This window comes from Macrobrachium nipponense, chromosome 1 (genome assembly GCF_015104395.2).
Source record: "Macrobrachium nipponense isolate FS-2020 chromosome 1, ASM1510439v2, whole genome shotgun sequence".
Classification (NCBI taxonomy): domain Eukaryota; kingdom Metazoa; phylum Arthropoda; class Malacostraca; order Decapoda; family Palaemonidae; genus Macrobrachium; species Macrobrachium nipponense.
This window is the reverse complement of record NC_087200.1, coordinates 53,443,044-53,467,177: the sequence shown is the minus strand read 5'-3', so window position 1 is coordinate 53,467,177 and position 24,134 is coordinate 53,443,044. Positions and strand designations below refer to the sequence as shown.

The window sequence follows — 24,134 nt, the reverse complement described above, 5'->3', positions numbered from 1 at the left end:
CAATTTGTCATTTGTTCATATGCAGAACAAATCTTTGGTCTTAACAAATAGGATAGACTTATACTTGGAGGCAGGTACAAGTACCCTGAACCAGCTGGGGGTTCAGGCCTCCCTGACCACCCTTCTCAGAAGATGGAGTTCTAAAGAAAGGGGCCCAACCCCATGAAAGAATAGATAAGTGAATACATATAAAAAAACTCAGACTGCTGGGTGTAGCACAATGAGATAGGACCAGATTCACTGCATTCGTGGAAGGAAAAGAGAACTCTGCCTGTTCAAGTAACAAACCATGTAGGCCACAGGGGTTTGTCACCACTCCCCCCTCCCTTTGCTAGAGAGAGGAGTATGGGCTACTGAGAAGCAGATTTGTCTAATGTATAAGAACAAAACAAATAACTATGTACAACCAGTATTGCTACCACACTCACCTGTATCAGACCAGTTCCAGCATATGAAGCATCTATTCTTTGACCCGCCCATAAGAAGAAGAAAGAAAAAAAAGAGAAAGGAGACCAGCCAACTCAGTCATTCTCTCTTCCACACAACCATCTTAGGTAAGATACAAACTGTTCTGCCAGGGCCACTGGATGAGCTACACAACTTGTTGGGCAGCCACCACCGGACCCAAGGAATAAGTGTCCAAGGACCTGTGGGCAATGTCTTTTAGGTAAAAGGAAGTGAATGTGGTTTGCCTACGCCACGAACCAGCATTCAAATCCTATGACAAGACAAGTTCTTTTTAAATGTGAGTGAGGAGCTTATACCTCTGATGTCATGTGCTCTAGCATGCACAGACTCAGTAACAGGACTAGCAGGAGAAAAATATGCCTGATTAACCACTTCAAGTAGCCAGAATGAAATTGTGTTCTTGGATACTTCCCTTCTGGACTGGCCTGTGCTAACAAAAAGTCTACAACACCCAGGCCTTAGGTGACGAGCTCTGAGACAAAGCAACGACTGCCATGGATCGCTGTCCACAAACTCATTCAGTGAGAGAATGCAATAGAAAACAAGACAAATCTGTCATCATGCACCGAGGGACTCTTGAGTCTTCTTTCCCACTGTTATCCCTACATAAAGGAGTCGGTTGCCTGATGTGCCTTCTCCACTGCCTTCTATTAAAGGCATCATCCTCCACCAAACCTCTTCTTTCCATATCTTCCTTCACTTTATCTCGCCATCTAATTCTCTGTCTCCCTCTCAATCTTCTTCCTCTAACAGGTTTCTCCCAACCCATCTTCACTCTCTCCTTGTCATCCATCGTCAACACATGCCCATACCATCTCAATCATGACTCTCTTGTCACCTCTGTAATCTTTACTAAGCCAGCCCTTCTTATTTCATCACTTTTCAATCTCTCAAGCAGTGATATTCCCATAATCCACTTCAGCATTCTCATCTATGTTCTCTCAAGCTTTACTTCCTCTTTTTTCTTAGAGCCCACGTTTCTGCTCCATACATTAACACTGGCCTTATCAATGGATTGTATATCTAGACTTTTAGCTTGATTGGCATTTTTTTATCACATACTATACAGCTACCTCTCTCCACTTCCCCCATCCAGCTTTTATCCTACTATCAAGTTCAACCTCACATCCTCCCTCTTGGCTTAAAGTCAATCCTAAGTAATTAAACTTTTCTGTCTGTTTTATAATCGAGCCTCTTCTTTCTTGTATTACTATTCTGTCTCAATCTTCCCTACTTCTCAGCAAAATCTGTTTAAGTCTTTTAGTCACATTCACCTTTAAGCCACCCCTCTCTAAAGACTCCTGTCACTCTCCAAGCCTTCTCTGTAGGTCCTCCCGATTTCCAGTAGTAATCACTATATCATCGGTGTACAACAACTCCCACAGCTATTCATTCCTGATCTCTTCACTCAAAACATCTATGACCAGCACAAATAAAAATGGGCTTAATGCTGACCCCTGGTATAATCCAATACTAACTTCAAAGTTAGTACTGATTACAAAGCAACATACCAGGCCCATCCATGAAGTGGAGAAGTTGTTGAACGTCTGGATGGAAGATCAAATTAAAAAACGAACACCGTTAAGCCTTTTTACCATGCAAGTGAAGGCTAGAAGTCTGTTTCAGACTTTGAAGGAACATGCTGGAGAAGACTACAATCAAGAATTTTTGGCAAGTATTGGCTGGTTCAAGAGGTTAAAGAGCAGATTCCAATTGCATAATGTTCGAGTGACTGGAGAAGCAGAAAATGCAGATGAGGAAAGAGTTAGCAAGTCTGTCGATAGTCTGGATGAAATAATTACGGATGAGCAGTATCTTCCAGAGCAGATTTTTAATGTGGATGAAACCAGATTGTTCTGGAAACGAATGCCAGCACACACTTACATTCACAAAGAAGCCAAAGGTATGCGGGGATTTAAAGCTTTTAAGGATAGGGTGACTCTGCTGCTTGGTGGGAATATCACTCAGAAAACCCTTGGGCGTTCAAGAGTGTAAACAAGCACACTTTGCCTGCCTACTTTTGCTCTAACCATAAGGCATGGATGACCCAGACACTGTTTGAAGACTGGTTTCTTAACTGTTTCAGTCCTCAAGTGAGAGAATACTGTTTGGAGAAAGGAATTCCTTTCAAGATTTTACTGCCGCTGGATAATGCACCTCGACATCCACCTCACTTAGCTGATCTCCCTCCCGATGTGAAAGTGGTTTTTTTGCCAACAAACACCACTCCAATTCTTCAACCTATGGACCAAGGTTCAATTGCTACATTCATGGCAAACTATCTCTGAACCACGTTCGCCCAAACCATAGCTGCTACAGAGGCCGACCCAGAACTATCCCTGTGAGACTTTTGGAAACAGTACAATATTCTTCAGTGTATCAAGAATCCTTCTACCGCCTGGGAAGCTGTGATAAAGTATATGAATGGCATAGGAAAAAGTGTTAAGCAATATGTGAATACTTTTGCTGGATTTGAAAGTGAACAAGAACTTGATGTGATACGGAAAAAATAGTGAAACTGTCAAAAGACCTTTCCTTGGAGTGTGAAATGGAAGATGTCGAGGAGTTGCTAGACCAAGATTCCAAAGAACTTACAAATGAAGAGCTGATCGAATTGGAAGAAGAAAGAAGAGAAGCATAGAAAGAAGAGGACGCGTTGCCAGAAAGGAAATTCACCGCTAAGGAATACTCAGAAAGTTTAGCTCATCTGAATAAACAAACTCCTTGCACATTTTGAAGAAATGGACCAAAACATTGAAAGATTTGCAAGGATTGAACAGATGGCACACGATGTGTTTCGTCCATATCATGAAATTTATGAGGAGAAAAAGAAACAAGCAGTCCAGACAAAGCTCACCATGTTTATGAAATGAACAACTCCTCCCGCCACCCTGAGCATTGCCCCAACTGATAAGCCGACAACCCACAGCTAAGCACCAGTGATGCCAGCAGTCAATAAGTTTTGTATTTTGCTGTAGTTTTCAATTGTAATTTGGTATGTTTTATACATGTATGTTTTCTATTTTTTTCCACCTGTATTTTATATTTTTGTATGTTTTCCACATATTAAACCAATTGTACTGTAGCGTGCAGTGTTTGAATTAAACCTGACAAACGTAGCAATAAGAAACACCATGATGTGTAGAAAAACGGGTTTGACTTGAACTTGACTAACATAACAATAAGACACAATGTGATGTGTAGAGAGACGGTACAAATGGTATAAAATTTTAAGAAATCATAACACCTAGGAAATACGATAGGGTCTAAAGAAAGATAAAAAGATTGCAAAATTAATTAACCAAAGAAAAGGTTGAATTTCTATACGAACTTGAAGAAAGGTACAGTATCGTAATACGTACAGTAACAATACGCACTGGTAATACGTACAATGGTTTTAATGGTAATGAACAGAAAATAGTAGAAATAAAATACGACCTAAATCTGATTATAGAAATAATTAGCTAAGAAAATGTTGATAAAATATGACTAAGATGATTACAATATAATTACACAGTATAGTATTCTTATGGTAATTTAACATGGGCCGACTTATGTCCAAATCGTCTTACGACCAGTTGGTTGTGACCAATCTCAACTAGCCTAAACCAACTTTTCTGGGACTTTTCTTTTCCTTAAAACACCAAATAGGTAATTATTAAAGTCCTTTTTAATTTCATTCAAAGGTGCCAGAGGCTGTAGTTAAACATCACTTCTCTAAGGATTCTACTGTATGCTTTCTCTGTGTCTATAAATGTACAATAGAGCTCCTGGTTTCCCTCTAGCCTCTTTTCCTGCTGCTGCCTTACTATAAAGATGGCATCTTCCATCCCTATAACTTTCAATCCAGGCTCTGTTAGTTTAATTCCCCTGTAGTTACCAAATTCCATGGCATCTCCCTTCTGCTTGTATATATATATACGTACACCATTACACTCTCCTCCCAGTCCCTTGGAATTTCTTCCTCTTCACATATAGCTTTTAATAAATCCAGCATCCATTTCTTCCCCTCTCTACCTAGTAATTTGGTCATTTCAATTTGGAACTCCGACGGACCCGGTGATATACCATTCATTTTCCTTTATGCTCTCTTCACTTCTGTATCCTGTATCTCCATCATTGGTCCCTCCAGCCTCTGTGCTTCCCCCATGTTCTCTCTCTCGTTTTCAGTACCTAAAAGTTGTTCAAAATACTCTCGCCATTCTTCTTAATGTCTTCATCCGATACAATATATTTCCATCAATATCCTTGATGACACCCAATTTCCCCACATCCTGTCTCGGCCTTTTCCTTAAGTTTGAAATCTTATAGCTATCCTTTTCTCCTTCTCTTGTTCCTAGTTTTTCATTCAACTGTTCTGCCGCCCTTCCAATTGCCATACCTACCCTCCTCCTCGCCTCCCTTTCCTCTTCTCTGTACCTTACCTTTGCACCCTGTGCATGCCTTACTTTCCTGATAAAGAAAGGTGAGCTAACGGAACTTCCATCAGAGTGACACACGCTATCCTGGCCACTGCAGTAGACCATAAGTCCAGCCATGACACAGTCTGGAATAAGCAGTAGAATCCTTAGAAGATGCTTCTTGAGAAGATAATGAAGGGCCCTCAGCCCTTACCTGATCCAGATTCAAGCCAGACTTTAGACGAATCATGCCTGAATTAAGGCGACGTGGCATGTCCGTAAAATATTTCCTTTGCTGCAGAAGAAGGGTAGGAAGAAGCTTAGAAGACCTATTAGAGCTAAAGAGCCATCCTGATTAATATGCTGCAAAATTAACCGAGCATGCCCAGAAAGAAGAGGGACTAATGAAGCTCTAGCATCCTGCCTCGGACAAAGCGAAGTCTCTATACCTGTAGGGGTCATAGAAGACTGGGTCTGTGTCCTCCCCCCAAGATTATTAAACTCATGAATGAGATCAATAACCTCTGAAAAAGAGGACAGGAACTCTTGACTCTCCATTTCCTCTGGCTCCAGCAAAAGAGACTGACGACGCAAAGCAGAAGGCCTAGAAGGATCCTTATCCTTCCCTAAAGCCACCGGAGAAGCTTCCTTTGTAGGCATGGCATCACGTGGCATCCCATCCTGGGACCTCGAACGACGGAGGATCCCAAGAATGAAGGCTCAGGAGCGTTGTCAAGCGATGAATCACATACGTACACACTTGTGCAATGAACCATGTACACGCTCATGTACGTCCTTGAGCCAAACCACGTACACACTTGTGCAACGAACCATGTACACGCTCGAGTGACGATTCATGTATATGGCCAAATGATTACTCACGTAAACGGTCGTGAGATAAAGAATGACGCACTAGAGAATATCCTGGAGGAGGAGACGTCTCAAAGGTCCCCAAATCTACAAGGTGAACAACAGAAGTTGGAACTCCTAGGGGATCAAGATCTTGAAAGCCTAGGCTTCTTGGACACAGGAAGACGTCTGGTTTTCCCATACTGCAGTGGTGAAGAAGCCCTACTAGGCTGAATTAACACATCCATGGACACAAACTGCCTCATGTCCGCGACCGTTCAAAGCCTCACTATTGATCCACACACATTTGTTGGGAGACAGAACAGGAAGAGATGCAACAGTCTCTGGGAGAGAACTCCTAGGAGGTGCCAGGTCAGACATCTGGGTATCAGGTAACTTAAAACAGGCTAAGGTGAAGGAGAAGCTTGAAGATTCTGAGGAGAGTGAAGACCATCATGAACTGGAACACGTACATGTACATGCAGGGGTGAGACACGTTCGTGTTGATTAGATGGCGAAGCACTCCTCTCACTCTCAGAAGACAAAGCAACAAAGTCCTGAATCCTCCAATGCCAACCCAAGGATGAGGAAGGGGAGAAGGAGATGGAGGAGGGGAAGTAGCCCTCCTACAACATTTCTTGCTAGAGAGTACAGGACACCTTTCTCACAAAAAACAGAGACCAGCCTATCAACCATCACTTGAAGGAATGTCTCTGAAGGCTCAGCAAGCGTCTGTGATGACGTCAGAGAAGATGATGGTAATGACATCACAGCAATAGGCAGAGGAAGAGACAACACCACAGCTGATGTCATAGGCTGAGAGGATGTCGGGAGTGATGTCACAGCATACAAAATGTCAGTGCAGGCCGATGGCCTAACTGGCGGGGAGATAAGAGGCAACCCAGTAAGCGTCATAGTTGACAATGGTGTCCTGCTAGGCAGCAGCACGTGAGAGCCAAAGCAGTGGAGGCCTGAAGAAGTAAGACCTGCTGGGGGGACCAGGGGAGGTCGACAGGCAGCCAAGAAATGCGACAACAAGCCATCTAAGTAGGGAGAACCCTGTAGGCCTAGGTACGGCCAAACACCCACCATCTTGTTTGACTCCATATCTGAAACAAAGGAAGCAGATGGTGTAGCCTCCCCCCTCCTGGGAGGGAGATTATCTCCCATAAAAGAGGGGGGGGCCACTTTATACATAAATCATCCTGTGCAACTCCCAATACTTCTAAGGATAAATTGATGAAAGAAATGGAAGGAGACAGGGTGTCAAAAGAAGCAGAGGGAAAATTTCTGGAAGAAGGGGATGCCAAACTGTCCACTCAAGGAGGCCAGAAACTTTCCCAAGAAGGACAAGGAGATACTCTGCAGTGCTCCCTCTTTTTGTAGAAAGCCTTCCACAGCAACACAGGCCAGGAACAACACTCTGGGCAAGGGTTAGTGACAGCACAAAAGTTAGAACAGCACCTACTGCAAGTGGTATGGGGGTCAGTAATGAAAGATTCCAAAAACCTCAAGCATGGAAATCCTTGAACGCCCAGATACATACGTTGACGGGGCCTAGAACTCTTGGTGGACTCCTTGATATACAATCAGGCACACACACTAAAAGTAAGCACAAAGAAATCACGGGCTGATAAAGGACCCGACTTGAAAAGGAGAGTGCAAAAGTGACTACAAGCAGTCCCAGGTTTACGACGGTTTCGGCTTACAACGTTCTAAAGTTAAAACGCTTCTCAATTATACTATATGAAATTATTTTTAGATTTACGACGCATGTTCCAGGGTTATGATGTCAGTCTGACAGAAGAAATATACAGTAGTACCTCGAGATACGAAATTAATCCGTTCTGAGGCGCCCTTCGTATCATGAGGTTTTCGTATCTTGGACCACATTTTACATGTAAAATGGCTAATCCGTTCCAAGCCCTCCAAAAACACCCCAGTAAATTTCATAGTAAAGCTAAATTGACCTATAAACAATGAAATACTACAACAATTTGGACCATTCAATACCTAAATTAATAACAAAATGCAAAATAACCTGTAAATAAAGTGTATTACGCTGGCCTCACACTAGGCATTTTTTTCTCGAGCAGCGAGCCGTTGCTGCCGAGAATGAAAAACCGGGAGCTTTTAGCTCGAGATTCTAGCTTCCCAACAGGACGGGAAGCAGCCTGCTCGAGCCGCAAGCCACAGCATAGTGTAAACAAACAAGATGGCTGCTACTGATAAGACGTACTCTCCTGAGCCACTCTTGAACCCACAAACGTTTATTGTTACTCTTGCATTCACGTAAGTTTCCGAGAAATAAATCACTGCAGCGCATCTTGCAACAGTCCGACAATTTCTGGGCGCCATGATGATATCAGCTGACCAGTTTTGTTTACTTTTTCCTACAGCTCCTCGAAACCACGAGTTCCTAGTGTGACGATACAACACTTTTGCTCGCAAGCATCGGCTGGATGCTGGCCAAAACCACAAGCAAGAAATGACTAGTGTGATACCAGCTTTAGTGTACATGGTATACAAGAAATACTGTAAGTAAAATGTGGAAGCTTTCCTTTCGAGTGAGGCTATCTCCGAAAGTGGCAGCAGAGGAGGAGGAGGACAAACGATTGCACTTTATGAAAAGCTGCTAGAACATCCTTAATTTCTGCCGTTTTTTTTTTTTTTTTTCTTTTTTTGATTTTTAGCTTTATTTTTTACTTTTTTTTTTTTTACTTTACGTGGATTCTGTTTTTTTTTTTTTTTTTTTTTTTTTTTTTTTTTTTTTTTTTTTTTTTTTTTTTTTTTTTTTTTTTTTTTTTTTTTTTTACAGAATTTCAACTTCATCACCACTTTCAACTTTGTTTTTTATCACTTGGTTCAGACTTTACAGAAACCTTTCGTATCTTGAAAACTTTTCGTATGTAGAGCCGTTAAATTTTTCGTATTGGCTTTTGTATCTTGAGTTTTTCGTAAGTTGAGCCTTTCGTATCTTGAGGTACCACTGTAACTCCAAAAAGGCAAAATAATCATTATTTTAAGGTTTTTGAGATGAAAAATGCAATAAAAATGCAGTTCACATAGTTTTTAATACACCCAAACCATTAACAGTGAGGTTTTCTTAGTATTTTTTATGATTTTCGGAGTTGTTCCGGCTTACGATGCGTCTCAAGAACTGAACCCCTATCATAAACCAAGGACTGCTTACTCTTCAAGGCGGTCAAAGAAAGACTGATGCATCACGAGGTACTAAGCCTGGTGGGTTACCAGCTTCCACCTCATATACGCATGAGTTGCCAGATGCCACAGATTCCTTGCTTTACAATCTTTCATAGTTTTAAATGGTTTCCAGCTGGCGTTAGAAGATTATCCTATTGTTAAGAACAAAGGTTTGTTTCGCTTATGAACAAATTACAAAAGCAAACAATGATGATCATGCTCTGTGTAAGCAACCACCAATTTGCTTGAAAGTATGAGTTCATCTAAGAGCATATGTTAGTTTAATATATACATATACGTACACATATCTTTATAAGATGACTTTTCTAACCTGAATCATGATGTCTTCCCTTTCAGTAAAAGGTGTTGTATTTATGTCTGGATGAAGATAATTTTCCCACTGTAGCCGACATTCATCTGGTGTTCTGTGGCCATCAAACTATTAACAAAAATAAAAAGTACATATCAATGAGATGTAACCAAATATATTAACCCTTAAACGCCGAAGCGGTAAAAATCAAAACCTCTCCCGAATGCCGGGGCCGGTTTGGAGTGAGCGCGGAAGCGGAAAAAATAATTTTTTCAAAAAATCACAGCGCGCTTAGTTTTGAAGATTAAGAGTTAATTTTTGACTCCTTTTTTTGTCATTGCCTGAAGTTTAGTATGCAACCATCAGAAATGATAAAAATTATCATTATCATATATAAATAATGCGATATATGATAGCGCAAAAACGAAATTTCATATATAATTGTATTCAAATCGCGCTGTGCGCAAAACGGTTAAAGGTAACAAGTTACTTTTTTTTCGTTGTAATGTAAACTAAATTGCGATCTTTTTGGTATATAACACATTGTAAAATGATAAAAGCAACACAGAGAAAATATTATCACAAAATGATGCATGAATTCATAACACGCGGACGTAAAATAATATATTTTTTTAAAATTCACCATAAATCTAAATATTGTTATAGAGACTTCAAATTTATTTCAAGATGAAGTTAAATGATGGAATATTACGATACTGTAAGAGTTTTAGCTTACAATTGCAGTTTTCGACCATTTTGGACGAGTTAAATTTGACCAAATGTCAAAATTATTGTATAATTTTTTTGTATATGCAATTATTTCGGAAATTAGAAAAGCTACAACCTTCAAATATTTTTCCTTTTATTCTACATGAAATTGCACATTTTTTCATATATAAAACTCTATGAAATGCCTAATATGAAACGGAGCAAATTTTCCGAGAATGCGATGTACGCAATTCGGAGATTTATGGCGGAGAATCCGCGCGCGGAGGGAAGGAAAGTTTTTTTCATAAATTCACCATAAATAGAAATATTGTGCTAGAGACTTCCAATTTGTTGCAAAAGGAATTTAAATGATTGAATATTACTAAAATATAAGAGTTTTAGCTTACAATTGCGTTTTTCGTCCATTTCGGTAGAGTCAAAGTTGACCGAACATGGTTTTTTTCTATTTATCGTGATTTATATGCAAATATTTTGAAAATGAGAAAAGCTACAACCTTCAATTATTTTTCGTTGTATTCTACATGAAATTGCACACATTTTCATATATAAAACTTTATGTAACGGCTAATTTAAAATGGTGCAAACATTACCACAATCGCACGTATGATTTTTTCGGAAGAGTTACCGCGTGGACGTAAGGAAAATGATATTTTTTTCATAAATTCACCATAAATCGAAATATTGTGCTAGAGACTTCCAATTTGTTACAAAATGAAGGTAAATGATTGAATATTACTAAAATATAAGAGTTTTTGCTTACAATTGCGTTTTTCGACCATTTCGGTAGAGTCAAAATTGACCGAAGGTTGAAAATTTGTCACTTGTCATTTTTTATATGAAAATATTTCAAAACTGATAAAAGCTACAACCATGGGGTGTTTTTAGTTGTATTGTGCATGAAATTGCGCACATTTCCATATATAAAACTTTATGTAACGGCTAATTTTAAAATGGTGCAAACATTACCACAATCGCATGTATGATTTTTTTCGGAAGAGTTACCGCGCGGACGTAAGGAAAAAGTTTTTTCATAAATTCACCATAAATCGAAATATTGTGCTAGAGACTTCCAATTTGTTGCAAAATTAAGGTAAATAGTTGAATATTACTACAATATAAGAGTTTCAGCTTACAATTGCGTTTTTCGACCATTTCGGTAGAGTCAAAGTTGACCAAAGGTTGAAATTTTGGCACTTATCGTTATTTATATGGAAATATTTCAAAACTGATAAAAGCTACAATCATGAGTATTTTTTTGTTGTATTCTAGATGAAATTGCACACATTTTCATATATAATACTTCATGTAACGGCTAATTTAAAATGGTGCAAAAATTATGTCAAAGTGACGAAATAATTTTTGAGATGTGTCACTGATACTTTTTAGTGCGATAAGAAAGAAATTCGCGCTTGCGCGCCTGCGTAACGATTGTAAACAAAACAACGCCTTGATCCGTGAACTCCCAGTATCCCCCAAGGCGCGTGATTCAAAAGTTTTCGGCTGGTAGGCCTATAAGTATTTTTCAGCGAATTTTAAAAAAAAACTTTTTTGAGTCGACGTACGGTACATCCATTCGGCATACAGGGGACATTTTGACTCGACGTTTAATACGTCCATTCGGCGTTTAAGGGTTAAGTAAGCACTCTGCTATTTACACACATTCAGTATTATACACAGAAAATATAACAGGTGTTTAACAGTACTTGGCATTTTTCCTTGGTTTATTTTTTCATAGGTATATAAACCAGAGTCTTTTTATATAGAAAGTATCCTTCAGAGAAAGCTGGGACAGTTGTTGAACTTGGTAACAAGGTTGTTAACCAATGATCGTGAGGATCAGTGGAGGAATACCCCTCATTCACCCTCTGTCATTTGTTACTTCTTTGCAAAGACAAAGTGAAGTGGCTGAGGTGGGTTTAATTAATAAAAGACTGGTTTGTATACCCATGAAAAATACAAATTAATTTTAAAAAACATTTTTGTTCCTACATAAATTAATAAACCATCACCTTTCATAGAGAAATGAACTGGCAGGTCATCTCTGAAAACTGACTGGAGTTAAACCCTACCTGGAAGAGTCATGCTCTCGATTGCAAATGCAAACGGGTGCAATGACTTCTAATACCTCCTACTCCTGTGAGACACAGATTTTTAAAACCTTGGGCCTGTGTGAGTCTCTCTTTGAGAGATCTCACCCATGGAAAGAAAAACATCAGAGAACCATGAAAATTCCTGTAAGGGAATTCAAGTTGGAAGGCAATTCATTCTGGCTAATACAATACCAAGTAATGGGTTCAGAATGTTGCTCTATACTCGATCCCTTCTTGTTAAAAGGGAGAAGAGAAGGAGCAGCATCTTAAAAACTAGGCTATGATGGGTGCTCAAGGTGAAGATACTTCTATTCAGCCTGACCCAGCCGATTCCTAGACATAGCTGCTGTTCCAGTACAGGATATGGAAAGTATTCAGGTGATATCTGTCTGCCTAAACAGAGATAGGTGTCTACACAAATTTTTGGGCTACCAGTGTAGGTCCCAAGAAGATATCTTGAGACCTTAGAGCATCGTTCTTTTGGTAGAAGGAAGAAAGGGATGCTCACAGCCCAGAAACCTACCCTCATTGCCCTGAAAAAAAAAAAAAAAAGTTCCTCCAAAAAAGGATGGACCTACACCCAGACTTTGTGGGTTTTTCTATGAGTAAAGCAGGTGATAGCCTCCTCTGAAGAGTCATAAGTTTTCTGGGTGACTCTTGAAGCCAGCCAGCAAGGGTGTTCCTGGACACTTCTTTATGTTTGGTTGAAAAGAAAAAAAAAAGGTGCTGGCAATCAAAATTAAGAAAATGCCACATCAGGAAGCATCTTACAGTTCACATCAGATGTAAGAAGCATCTTGTCCAGAAAAACACCAACAAAATTTCAATTGATGGGGACACAAGAGCTCTCTAATCTTCTGTCAGAGACTGATAAATCCTCAAATTCTGTCCAAAACTAAAGACAAAAAATAGGAGACCTTGCCCCTCCAGGGGCAGAACAGGATGCCAGAGGACTCCTCACCACACTTAAAGACTAAGCAAGCCATAAAGTAGTCTTGAGAGAATGCAAAGGACAGGTTTGCCTCCCACTCTGGAAAAAAAAAAGCTATCTAGGGGGTATGCAAGAACTGTCCAACTATGTCATGCATGGATAACTTCACAGGATGGGGAAATTTAAGCCCTTTCAGTCTGAAACCTTGTTTATGGCTGCTCAAAAGCCTTACAGCATAACTTCCATCAATGTCCTGGAGAGTAAGACAGGAGAAAAGAGGTTGAACAATGAAGAAAATACACACTCATACTGTTACTTTATCCATTACAGGAAGCAAGGGCACTCTGAACCTGCCATCTCACCCAAGCAACTGAACAAACCTTCCAGCCTGTCCCAATATGGTAGACAAAGCAAGAACAAAATCTTCTCCATTGCTTGGCAAATGCCATATGGTTGCATTACCATTAATAGCACTACCAAGAGACTTACTAAAAACTTGCAGGGATAGCAATAGCTCCAGCACTCCCAGAATGTTGATATGCAGCCACAAGCCATTATGGAATAACCCTCAGTAATGTCTTGGCCTACATTTGATACATCTGTCAAACAATGGATGACAGGGTTTCTTTTGATACATATGTCAAACAATGGATGACAGGGTTTCTGTCATCCCATCATTTCAACAGCTCCTCAGCATCCTTGGCACCAGGTGAGAGGGGCAGTCATCTGGAACTGACTGATGGTGCCTCAGCATAACTAATGCCAGAGCAGGGAACTGCCTGTGCAAAATGAGCCTCTGCAAATCAACAGGTGGCTAAGGACAGCCTTCCAAAGCCAATCTGTTCCTGCCAGGACAGGAACCAACACGAACACATCACTGAGTTTGCTGTGTTTACAAGCATACCCAGGTACTTCTATGCTACTTGAATGTGAGATTCACGCTCTATCAATATGTTCTGCCCAGGTCAAAAAGAGTACAAAGACTCCTGGAGCAAAAGCATCTCAGGGGACCCCAGGAGCAATCAACTGTCAAAGACAACACAGGTGAGAACCTTTGTAAACAACTGTGGGACTGTTGTCTGTTCAAAACAAAATTTCAAATGTTGCCAGCCTCATTATGGACAAGTAGAAGCAATTTTTAAGAGCTTCAATGAACTTAGAAGTAAGGATGCACCGATGCCAAATTTTTGGCGATACCGATACCAACTTTTATAGCCAATACCGATACCGATACTGATACAATACCGATACCTGTTACCTCCGTATTACTGTTAATCAGATTATATACTGTTACCAAAATCATTCTTGTTCTCTGGTTATGGCATATTAAAGGTTCGAAATTTGAAAAGTCACATATGTAATAGGGTTATATAAACAGTTTCAAAGGCAAATTTAATTAAAAAAGAACATCAAGCATAAACATTTAGTATTTAATCCCTTTATTACCTGGATACAGTTTGGCTTATATCATGGATACCATTAGAAGACTTTTAACAAATTTAGGTGCGTAGTGCTTACTCGAATTCATGGGGTGACGAGCAATCTGAAATCACTAGTATATACTTTTATATGAGTTTTAATTTATATATTGGCAAGAAACAGTTAACAGACTGTTATTTAGATTATGAAAGGCCCTGGTAGTAATGGACGGGTTAACCCTTTAACACCGATTGGACATATTAAACGTCTACGAAAATTGTCTGTCGGGTGCCGAACCGACGTACGAAACGTCAATGAAAAAAAGTTTTTTAAAAATTCTTGGAAAAATAGTTATAGGCCTACTAGGCAAAAACTTTTGAATCACGTGCCTTGGGAGATGCTGGGAGTTCACGGATCAAGCTGTTGTATTGTTTACAATCGTTACCCAGGCGCGCAAGCGCGAATTTCTTTCTTCTCGCACTAAAAAGCATCAGCGACACATCTCAGAAATTATTTCGTCACATTGACATAATTTTTGCATCGTTTTATATTAGCCGTTACAGTTTTATATATAAAATGTGTGCAATTTCATGTAGAATAGAACAATAAACAACTCATGGTTGTAGCTTTCATCAGTTTTGAAGTATTTTCATATAAATAACGATAAGTGTCAAAATTTCAACCTTCGGTCAACTTTGACTCTACTGAAATGGTCAAAAAACGCAATTGTAAGCTAAAACTCTTATATTCTAGTAATATTCAATCATTTACCTTCATTTCAGAACAAATTGGAAGTCTCTAGCACAATATTTTGATTTATGGTGAATTTATGAAAAAATATTTTTCCTTACGTCCGCACGGTAACACTTCCAAAAAAATCAGAAATTTTTTCATCACTTTGACATAATTTTTGCACAGATATGGAAATGTGTGGAATTTCATGTAGAATACAACAAAAAACAACCCATGGTTGTAACTTTTATCAGTTTTGAAATATCTTCATATAAATAATGATAAGTGCCAAAATTTCAACCTTCGGTCAACTTTGACTCGGACAAAATGGTTGAAAACCGCAATTGTAAGCAAAAACTCTTACATTCTAGTAATACTCAATCATTTGCCTTCATTTTACAACAAATTGGAAGTCTCTGGCACAGTATTTTGATTTATGGTGAATTTTAGAAAAAAAACTTTTTCCTACGTCCGCGCAGTAACTGCCGAAAAAATCATAAATTTTTTCGTCCTATTGTCGTAGTGTTTGCACAGTTTTATATTAGCCGTTACATAAGGTTTTATGTAAGAAAATGTGTGCAATTTCATGTAGAATACAACAAAAAACAAACCATGGTTGTTGCTTTAATCAGTTTTGAAATATTTTCATATAAATAACGATAAGTGCCAAAATATCAACCTTCGGTCAACTCTGACTCGACCGAAACAATAGAAAAACGCAATTGAAAGCTAAAACTCTTACATTCTAGTAATATTCAATCATTTACCTTTATTTTGCAACAAATTAGAAGTCTCTAGCACAATATTTTGATTTATGGTGAATTTATGTAAAACAACATTTTCCTTACGTCCGCGCGGTAACTCTTCCGAAAAAAATCAGAAATTTTTTCGTCCGATTGTCGAAATGTTTGCACCATTTTAAATTAGCCGTTACATAAAGTTTTATATATGAAAATGTGCGCAATTTCATGTAGAATACAATAAAAAAAACAACCCATAATTGTAGCTTTTATCAGTTTTGAAATATTTTCATATAAATAATGATAGTGCCAAAATTTCAATCTTTGGTCAACTTTGACTCGACCGAAATGGTTGAAAAATGCAATTGTAAGCTAAAACTATTACATTCTAGTAATATTCAATCATTTACCTTTATTTTGCAACAAATTGGAAGTCTCTAGCACAATATTTCGAATTATGATGAATTTATGAAAAAAACTTTATCCTTATGTCTGTGCGGTAACTCTTCCAATAAATCATAAAATTTTTCGTCCGATTGTCGTAATGTTTGCACCATTTTAAATTAGCTGTTACATAAAGTTTTATATATGAAAATGTGCACAATTTCATGTAAAATACAACAAAATACAACCAATTGTTGTAGCTTTTATCAGTTTTTAAATATTTTCATATAAATAACGATAAATACAAAAAATTTGACCTTCGGTCAAATTTAACTTGACCGAAATGTTCGAAAACTGCAATTGTAAGCTACAACACTTACAGTCTAGTAATATTCAATCAATTACCTTCATTTTGCAACAAACGGGAAGTCTCTAGCCCAATATTTTGATTTATGGTGAATTTTTGAAAACAGCTTTTTTTTACATCCGCGCGTTACGAATTCATGCATCATATTGTGATAATATTTTCTCTGTGTTGCTTTGATCGTTTTACAATTTGTTATATACCAAAATCATTGCAATTTAGTGTACAATATAACGGAAAAATAATTAACTCATTAAAAGCACGATTTGTATACAATTATATATGAACTTTGTTTTTGCGGTCATATATTCCAATATTTATATATGATAATGATATTTTTTTCATTTCTGATGGTTGCATACTAAACTTCAGGCAATGACAAAAAAAGGAGCCAAAAATGAACTCTTAATCTTGAAAATTAAGCGTGAAGTGAATTTTTAAAAAAACTTTTTTTCCGCTTTGGCGCGAACGCCGCTGGCATACAAGAGACACTTTCGGAAATACCGGCTCGGCGTTTAAGGGTTAATCCTTTGCCTCATTACAATACATAAATTGGTCCTATCAAGTAATCCCAAGAAAAATGAGATAACAGTACAACAACAAAAATTAAATTATGAAAGGACCATTATAGATCAACAAAATATTCAACTAAAAAAAAAAGCACAAATCCTTTAGAAAGCTCCAACTCATAATATCTTTGGGCCATCTGAACTAAGTTAAAATTATAATTTCATTAAAGATAATATTCTATATAATTATTCTAGAAATGGAAAGTGGTGCCGAAGATTAATATTATGCCAGCCTTAAAGGATTTGAAATTCATATACTAATGACAAAAGTATCGGCTGGTATCGGCCAAAATTCACCGATACCACAAAAACTAGCCAATACCGATACTGATACTTGGGCACATCTCTACTTAGAAGTATGTATCCCTCAGAACTATCTAAGCATGAGATTGTCCCTTATAATGGAATATACCATGCAGTTCAGTTCATACTGTTTTTGTCTAAATGTAAGTCTGCAACACATACTTGTTAGAAGTGAGAGTTCAAAGACTGTTTCCAGTCCCAGTTGACCTCTCAACAAAAAAACAAGGTGACTGTAAAAATATACAACAAGAGATATCTATTTCCTTTCCTTATCATTGTGCTCAACCCTGCCAATAAAGCTGGAAGTCTTAGATAATCTGTAGAGAAAGGATGGACGTTATACGTCTAAGAGAGGGGAGTGCAATTATCTTTTAAAAACATTATGTGATCAACCCAAAAGCCTGAAAACATCCAGGACTCCATCCTTTGCCTTTGCTTCATCGCTAAAGGGAAGATGTGCATCCTATCCCTATAACTGTGGTGTCAATATGATGGGATTGTTAAATTTAATGACCCACTCCTCTCTGTCCTGAACCCACCAATCACTGACATGCACACAATCTAATGATGGAGCACATCCCTAGTTATTTTACTAGAAAAGGTTGTCCCAACCAAGTGTACTTACTGAAAAGCACAGTAGGTATGCACAAGATTGCAAAACCTAATCCACCACAGTTACACATACAATCTGTGGATCAAGCACGTGCGTCAGTGTATTGCCAGGCATGTTCCTTCTTCTTCCTTCCCTTCCTACCCAGCCATAGCTGGAGGAGGGCTGAAGGGCCAGAAAAATGAACCTTCCTTCTCTAGGAAGCAGAATAAGATACTGGTCTGGGTTTAGTTAAGCGGACATCCTCCCAATCCCATAACCGAGGGCCTAGTAACACCAGAAAGTTTTACTACAGATAACTTTGCTGCAACTAAAGGTATAATGATGACAGACACAGGACACCAACTTATCTTTCCCACCCCTGACTCTGTAACATAGAGCCTCACACTGACCTGATCTTAAGGGAAGTCTCTTCTTCCTCTTTCTCAAGAAAATAGAATAGGAAAGTGGTCAACAACACTACAGGAAGTAAGGAAAAGTTTGCGATTCCCTCCTGCACTTGGTGCGATTCCCTCCTGCACTTGGTTCGAGTCTTTCTTCTCCTTTGTGCAAAAAATCAATACACTACAATCACCATTGCTGTTGTTGAATGGGCCATGATTGATGCTACTAAGGCATCATTCACAATTAAAAGGAAGTGGCTTGCCTGACTACCATACAAAATGACCATGGTTAATTCCTAAAGATCATTAGACTCCCAACAGAGCCATGTGATCTCAGTATTAACATTGCTGAAGGGGCCTTGAAAGGAGGGGAAAGTCCTCTTGAAATAGAATTCCTCTGGCAAGCATTGTATCTCCAATGACGAAACTAACAAATCAATAACCTTGAGCTCTCTTTGCATAGTAGACTTGAACAATAGGCAAAGTTGATGTTGATCACTGAAATGGATTATTATGGAGACATACTTGCTTCACACTGTGGTTCATCAACCTGTAGATTTCCCTATGATAACAGTTTTAGACCCACATTTTCCACATTTTACCTCCTAAAACTGGAATAAAATCTGCAGACATCTATATGATTGGTCAACACCAAACCTACTTCTGCAAACCTGTCTGTGTGCTAGTGCATGCAAGTCCTATTCAATGAACAAAGACAACCTTGCAACAGTGTAATACCATAGAATTGTAGTACACGCGCCCTGCTTGTCTGCACATAATTAAGCCTGTGTAATCACCCACAGAGAGGGTTGAAAGTTACACAAGTTTCAGGGAAAGCATAAACTGCTCAAGAGTATAAACAGTCATGAAAAAATACACTCCAAGTCTAAAGCCACTACAGTAGTGCCTCAGGTTACGAAATTAATCCGTTCTGAAGCGGCCTTTGTAACCTGATTTTTTCATATCTAGAACTACGTTTTACATGTAAATTGCCTAATTCGTTCCAAGCCTTAAAAAACACCGCAGTAAATTTCATAATAAAGCTAAATTGACCAATAAGAAATGAAATACAACAATTTGGACCATTCAATACCTAACATAACCATGACTGTACCTGTAAATAAAGTGTATTAGTGTACAGGGTACAAGAAATACTGTACATACATGTATGTACGTATGTAGTAAAATGTGGAACCATACCTTTCGAGTGAGGTGATGTCCAAAAGTGACAACAAAGGAGGAGGACAAATGGCAGAAAACATGAACACTTAACTTTACGAAACTCATTAAAAAATGACAGAAAACATTAACACTAAACTTTATGAACCACACTAACAAATGGCAGAAAACATTAATGCTTCTTGATTATCTCCATCTTCGTTCTCCATAGAAAGCATCTTCTTTCCGTGAACTTCAGCAACATTCTTGGGACCCATGGCTAATAACGTAAGTAATTAAGTTCACACACAACACGATAAAGTAACTTACAGTACAACAAAAGCGAAATCACTATAATGAATTTACATTAACCAACTAAATATACATGAACAAACGAATTTCAGGTGTTTATGATAACGCTGCTGCAAAAAATGGTCACGGAACGCCTTTACATAGAGGCATGATAGAACAGATGCTGACTAATAGGAGAGCAGGATCTTACGGCGGTGACTAGCATCAGGAACCAATGGGAGAGCGGGATGATGGTGGCAAGTCTACTGAGTTGGCGATGCACTAGTTTTAAAATTGTCCTCGGCAGCCCGGGCAAATCTCGGACTTTACTCTTTCGCAACCTGCATTATTTTCATACACAGAAGCAATAAAATCTTTGTCTTTGCTTTCATACCCTGAATTTTTTGTACATAGGGACTTTCATACGTAGAAGTTCCACTGTACTTGTAAGCCTGGTCTACAAACAGAAGCTCCAAGAACTGGAAAGTACTGCACAAGAAGGTCTGTTGCATACAAATATCCCTTTTGTTGACTCAATTGTATATGCCTATAGAGGCATGGGTGAAGAGTCAATGGTAATGCATGAAGAATGAGGATTGAAGGCCACTGCAATCCACCACTTCTGGAAGCAGGAGAGCTCTCACTACTGTATTTGTTCCTGGCATTAAACAGTGCCCGTAAAGATTAATGGGAGCCTGTATGCACACAGCTAAACAATTGTACCAAAGCTGGCCACTGAACTATACTCTGTTTCAACTCATGTTTCCACAAAAATTTGACATTCACTGACAAAGTCATGGCAATACTATGAGATGTACTACTTGTGAACAATGGATGAGAGAAAAATGCTAGCTAAAGGAAGAACATGAGAGAGAATAACAAACAGTGCATTATGAGAGACCAGATAGAGACAAAGAAATGTAAAGAGACAGCGTAAAACATGAATGGAGATAGAGATAGAGAGATTAACAAACAAATGGAGAGAGAGAATAACAAGCAAATGGAGAGAGAAAGAGAGAGATGTTGATGATTAGGCATCATAATACAGTAGTAGACCCTCACTTTTTTTTTCTTCAAACTTGATTTATAAAATTCATTACTATTCATGTAAAAGGTGTAATATTAAATAATATACCCCTACCTTTCACAAGTTAATGTTCATCACTAATTACCTATCCTTCATTACTATTACCCGGTTCGAGGTAAATTGGCATACCGAGGAAAAACATCTCTAAATATGCCTCCAATAACAGCTTTTTTTCATTTCCTCATTTGGATTAACAAATAAGGGGGAATGCATTCTTGCACATAGGCCTTTACACTTTTTACTTCACACCAGCCTTGCCCAATCATAATGCCTATCAATGTCAACAAAATAATACGTAGACCAATACTTGAAGTCAGAGCCTGAGGTTGGTTATAAGGTTTTCTGGGTTGGCAGTCAATAAAATGCTTAATGCAAGAAAAAGCAGAAACACTTAAAAATTATTAGAGATAACATGCTCCTTTCAGCATCACTGGGAAAACTGGGAGAACATTTTGAATACTGAGCTTCATTAAGGGGGCCGGCCGGCTAATGCCCTTTTTTAAGGACAGGACTTTGATATTCATACCATTTAATAAGGTGACTTGGGACATCTCCAAACCGCATATGATTTTCGCCTCTGACCTTCGGTTTTGTGACACCAGGGCAATTTATCCCGAAAATAACCACTTTTCAAATTCTATCTCCTCCCTTGATATTTAATATTAAGACCTGGGATTACTACCATATATAGACCTGATGTAGACCTCCAATCGAATGGAGAGTTTTTTTTCTAAAAGTCATTTTTTTGCTAGATATGAATTTTTCAATATGGTAAAAAAATAAACCCTATAAATCAGGAGAAAAAAATTTATAAAAAAAATACGAAACAAAAATTGGAAAAAAGGGCTCTATTTGATTGTTCTATAATGTCTTTCTGAGTTATATGCCAAATTCCAATGTTATAGCTTTAAAACTAAGTGAGAAGATAGATTTTGAAGGTCAATAAGTATAGTTTTGAGATACGGGCGTTCAAAGTTTTCCTTCGTATTTCTATAAAGACAATGATAATAAATAATGATTATTATGAATGTATATTTCTTTTTTGTGTATTAATAAACCAAAACTATTTATTTATCATAATTTAATCATAAATGATGATCCCTTTGCTCATATATCGCAGCCTGGGGCACTGCTTGAGTCAAGATGGGGCACTCCTTCCTACGCAATTCTCTCTCTCCCCTTCACTAACTCGGCTTATTACAGCGAATTTTCTTCTTCTGTATGTTAGCAAGATGTTTTCCTTGTATTTCCCTCTTGGCATGATGAAATTCTTGCCCAAAACAAAGATAAACAAACGTAAATGCAAGAGAATGTCAAGAGGTGAAACTCGAAGGTGTACTCTTTTTTTACAAAGACAATTTAATAAATCATGATTATTATGAATTTCATATTCCATTTTGGGTATTAAAAAACCAAAACTGTTATTTATCATAAATGAAGATCTCTTTGCTCAAAGATAGTAGCCTTGGGTACAGTGTGACGTGTGTTGTCAAGCAAGACGGGGGAGTTACTAAGCAACCCTCCCCTCTCTTCACTAACAACGCATATATTATGATATTCTGTAATAATACTTGAGCGATTTTTCTTTGTCTGTATGTTAGCGAGATGTTTTCCTTGTCTTTTCCTCATTGGCATGATGAAATTCTTGCCGAAACATACATAAACATACGTAAAAGCAGGCGCATGTTTGAGGTGAAATGGAACGTGTAGACTACTTGATGTCTGTGATCGCACTAAATCAGGACTGGACTTGGTAGCTGACTAAGCTGAGCCTGAAGTCTCCTTCTCGACTCGGGGAATGTCTACAGATGCCATTTCTCCCAATTTCTTTGACAATAATTATCAAAATTTACGATAATAGAAGAAATATTGCATTTTCTTGTACGGATCAATGTTTTAGGCTTATTGAGTTACGTTAACTAATTACCCTGTAACTACGAAAGTAAGAGGAATTTTGACGAAATATTTCGTAAACGTATTCTCAATTGCCATATGAAGCTCCATGAATTTTTTCATGACTTTGCATTTTTTGCCCTATACCACCATATATAGGGGTTCCGGCCGGCCCCCTTAATCTCATATAGGATAAGTACATTGATAACAAGGCATATTTTACTTTTACAACATTTTATATATCAATGTAAACTTTTTCCATAAAATACTGCTTGGCTTTGTTAACAGCCAGTTCTCTAATGTTCTCCACCCAGAATTTTTTAGAGCTATGTTGCATTATCCTCCGTTCTCAGTGCACTATGGGTCTAATGGCTTTATTTTTATGGCTGACTTCTACATAATTTGTAAAAAAGACAATATAATTAAAGTTAATACTGAGATCAGCATGAAAGAAAGCAATATAAATAAAGTTAATACTGAGATCAGCATGAAAGAAAGCAATATATAAGGAAGTTAATACTGAGATCAGCATGAAAGAAAAACTCAGACTAGAACAGAATTTTATGGATTGTGACTGGGTCAACAATATATCTTTCACAATTTTACTCACTACATCATGACTTTTATCAATTAAAAAAAATTTATGCCAAAAAGATATAACTGAAATTTGTTTAGACACTAACTGAGGCAAGGAGATAGCTATTTCATGATCACTGGAGAATACTATATACAAGAGAAGGAACTGTTTTGGATAGCCACTGTGTCTGCCATACCTTAATAGCCTATCTTTAATAGTATTAATGGACAACACTTATGCATATTTAAGCGAACAGAACATGCCAAACAATTTTTCATCACATAAATCCTCAATGTCCTACAACAAAACTGACATGAGGAATCAACATCTACTCTACCTTTCCTAGAAATAACATAAGAATGAGAATAGAATTAAATCAATAGCCAATATGTATAAGGAAAGCAAACTTACAAATTACCAAGACTCGGTTTTTCCTGTTGAACATATTACGTACAAAATATTTACAGTTAATTTTCCAAGTTTCATTAAACTTACTGGACATCCTATAAGTCGTAGTTGAGAATTACTTGTTTTCCCAGAGTGACCAGAATTGTCACACAATCTCTATGACATAGGTCAGGGATGAATTACTAAATTTTTACAAAGTTAAACTAATACAAGAAAAAATCCATTCGAGAGCAAA

General features: G+C 37.9%; 1 protein-coding gene across 2 annotated transcripts in view; it reads right to left on the bottom strand.

Annotated features, from left to right (window-relative positions):
• Window positions 1-24,134, bottom strand: part of LOC135219304 (uncharacterized) — a 347,240-nt gene that overhangs the window by 172,461 nt on the left and 150,645 nt on the right. For both annotated transcript variants that reach the window (XM_064255961.1, XM_064255960.1), the window contains exon 8: window positions 9,253-9,360. In XM_064255961.1, coding sequence (XP_064112031.1) covers window positions 9,253-9,360 — 108 coding nt within the window. The remainder of the gene's footprint in view (window positions 1-9,252; window positions 9,361-24,134) is intronic.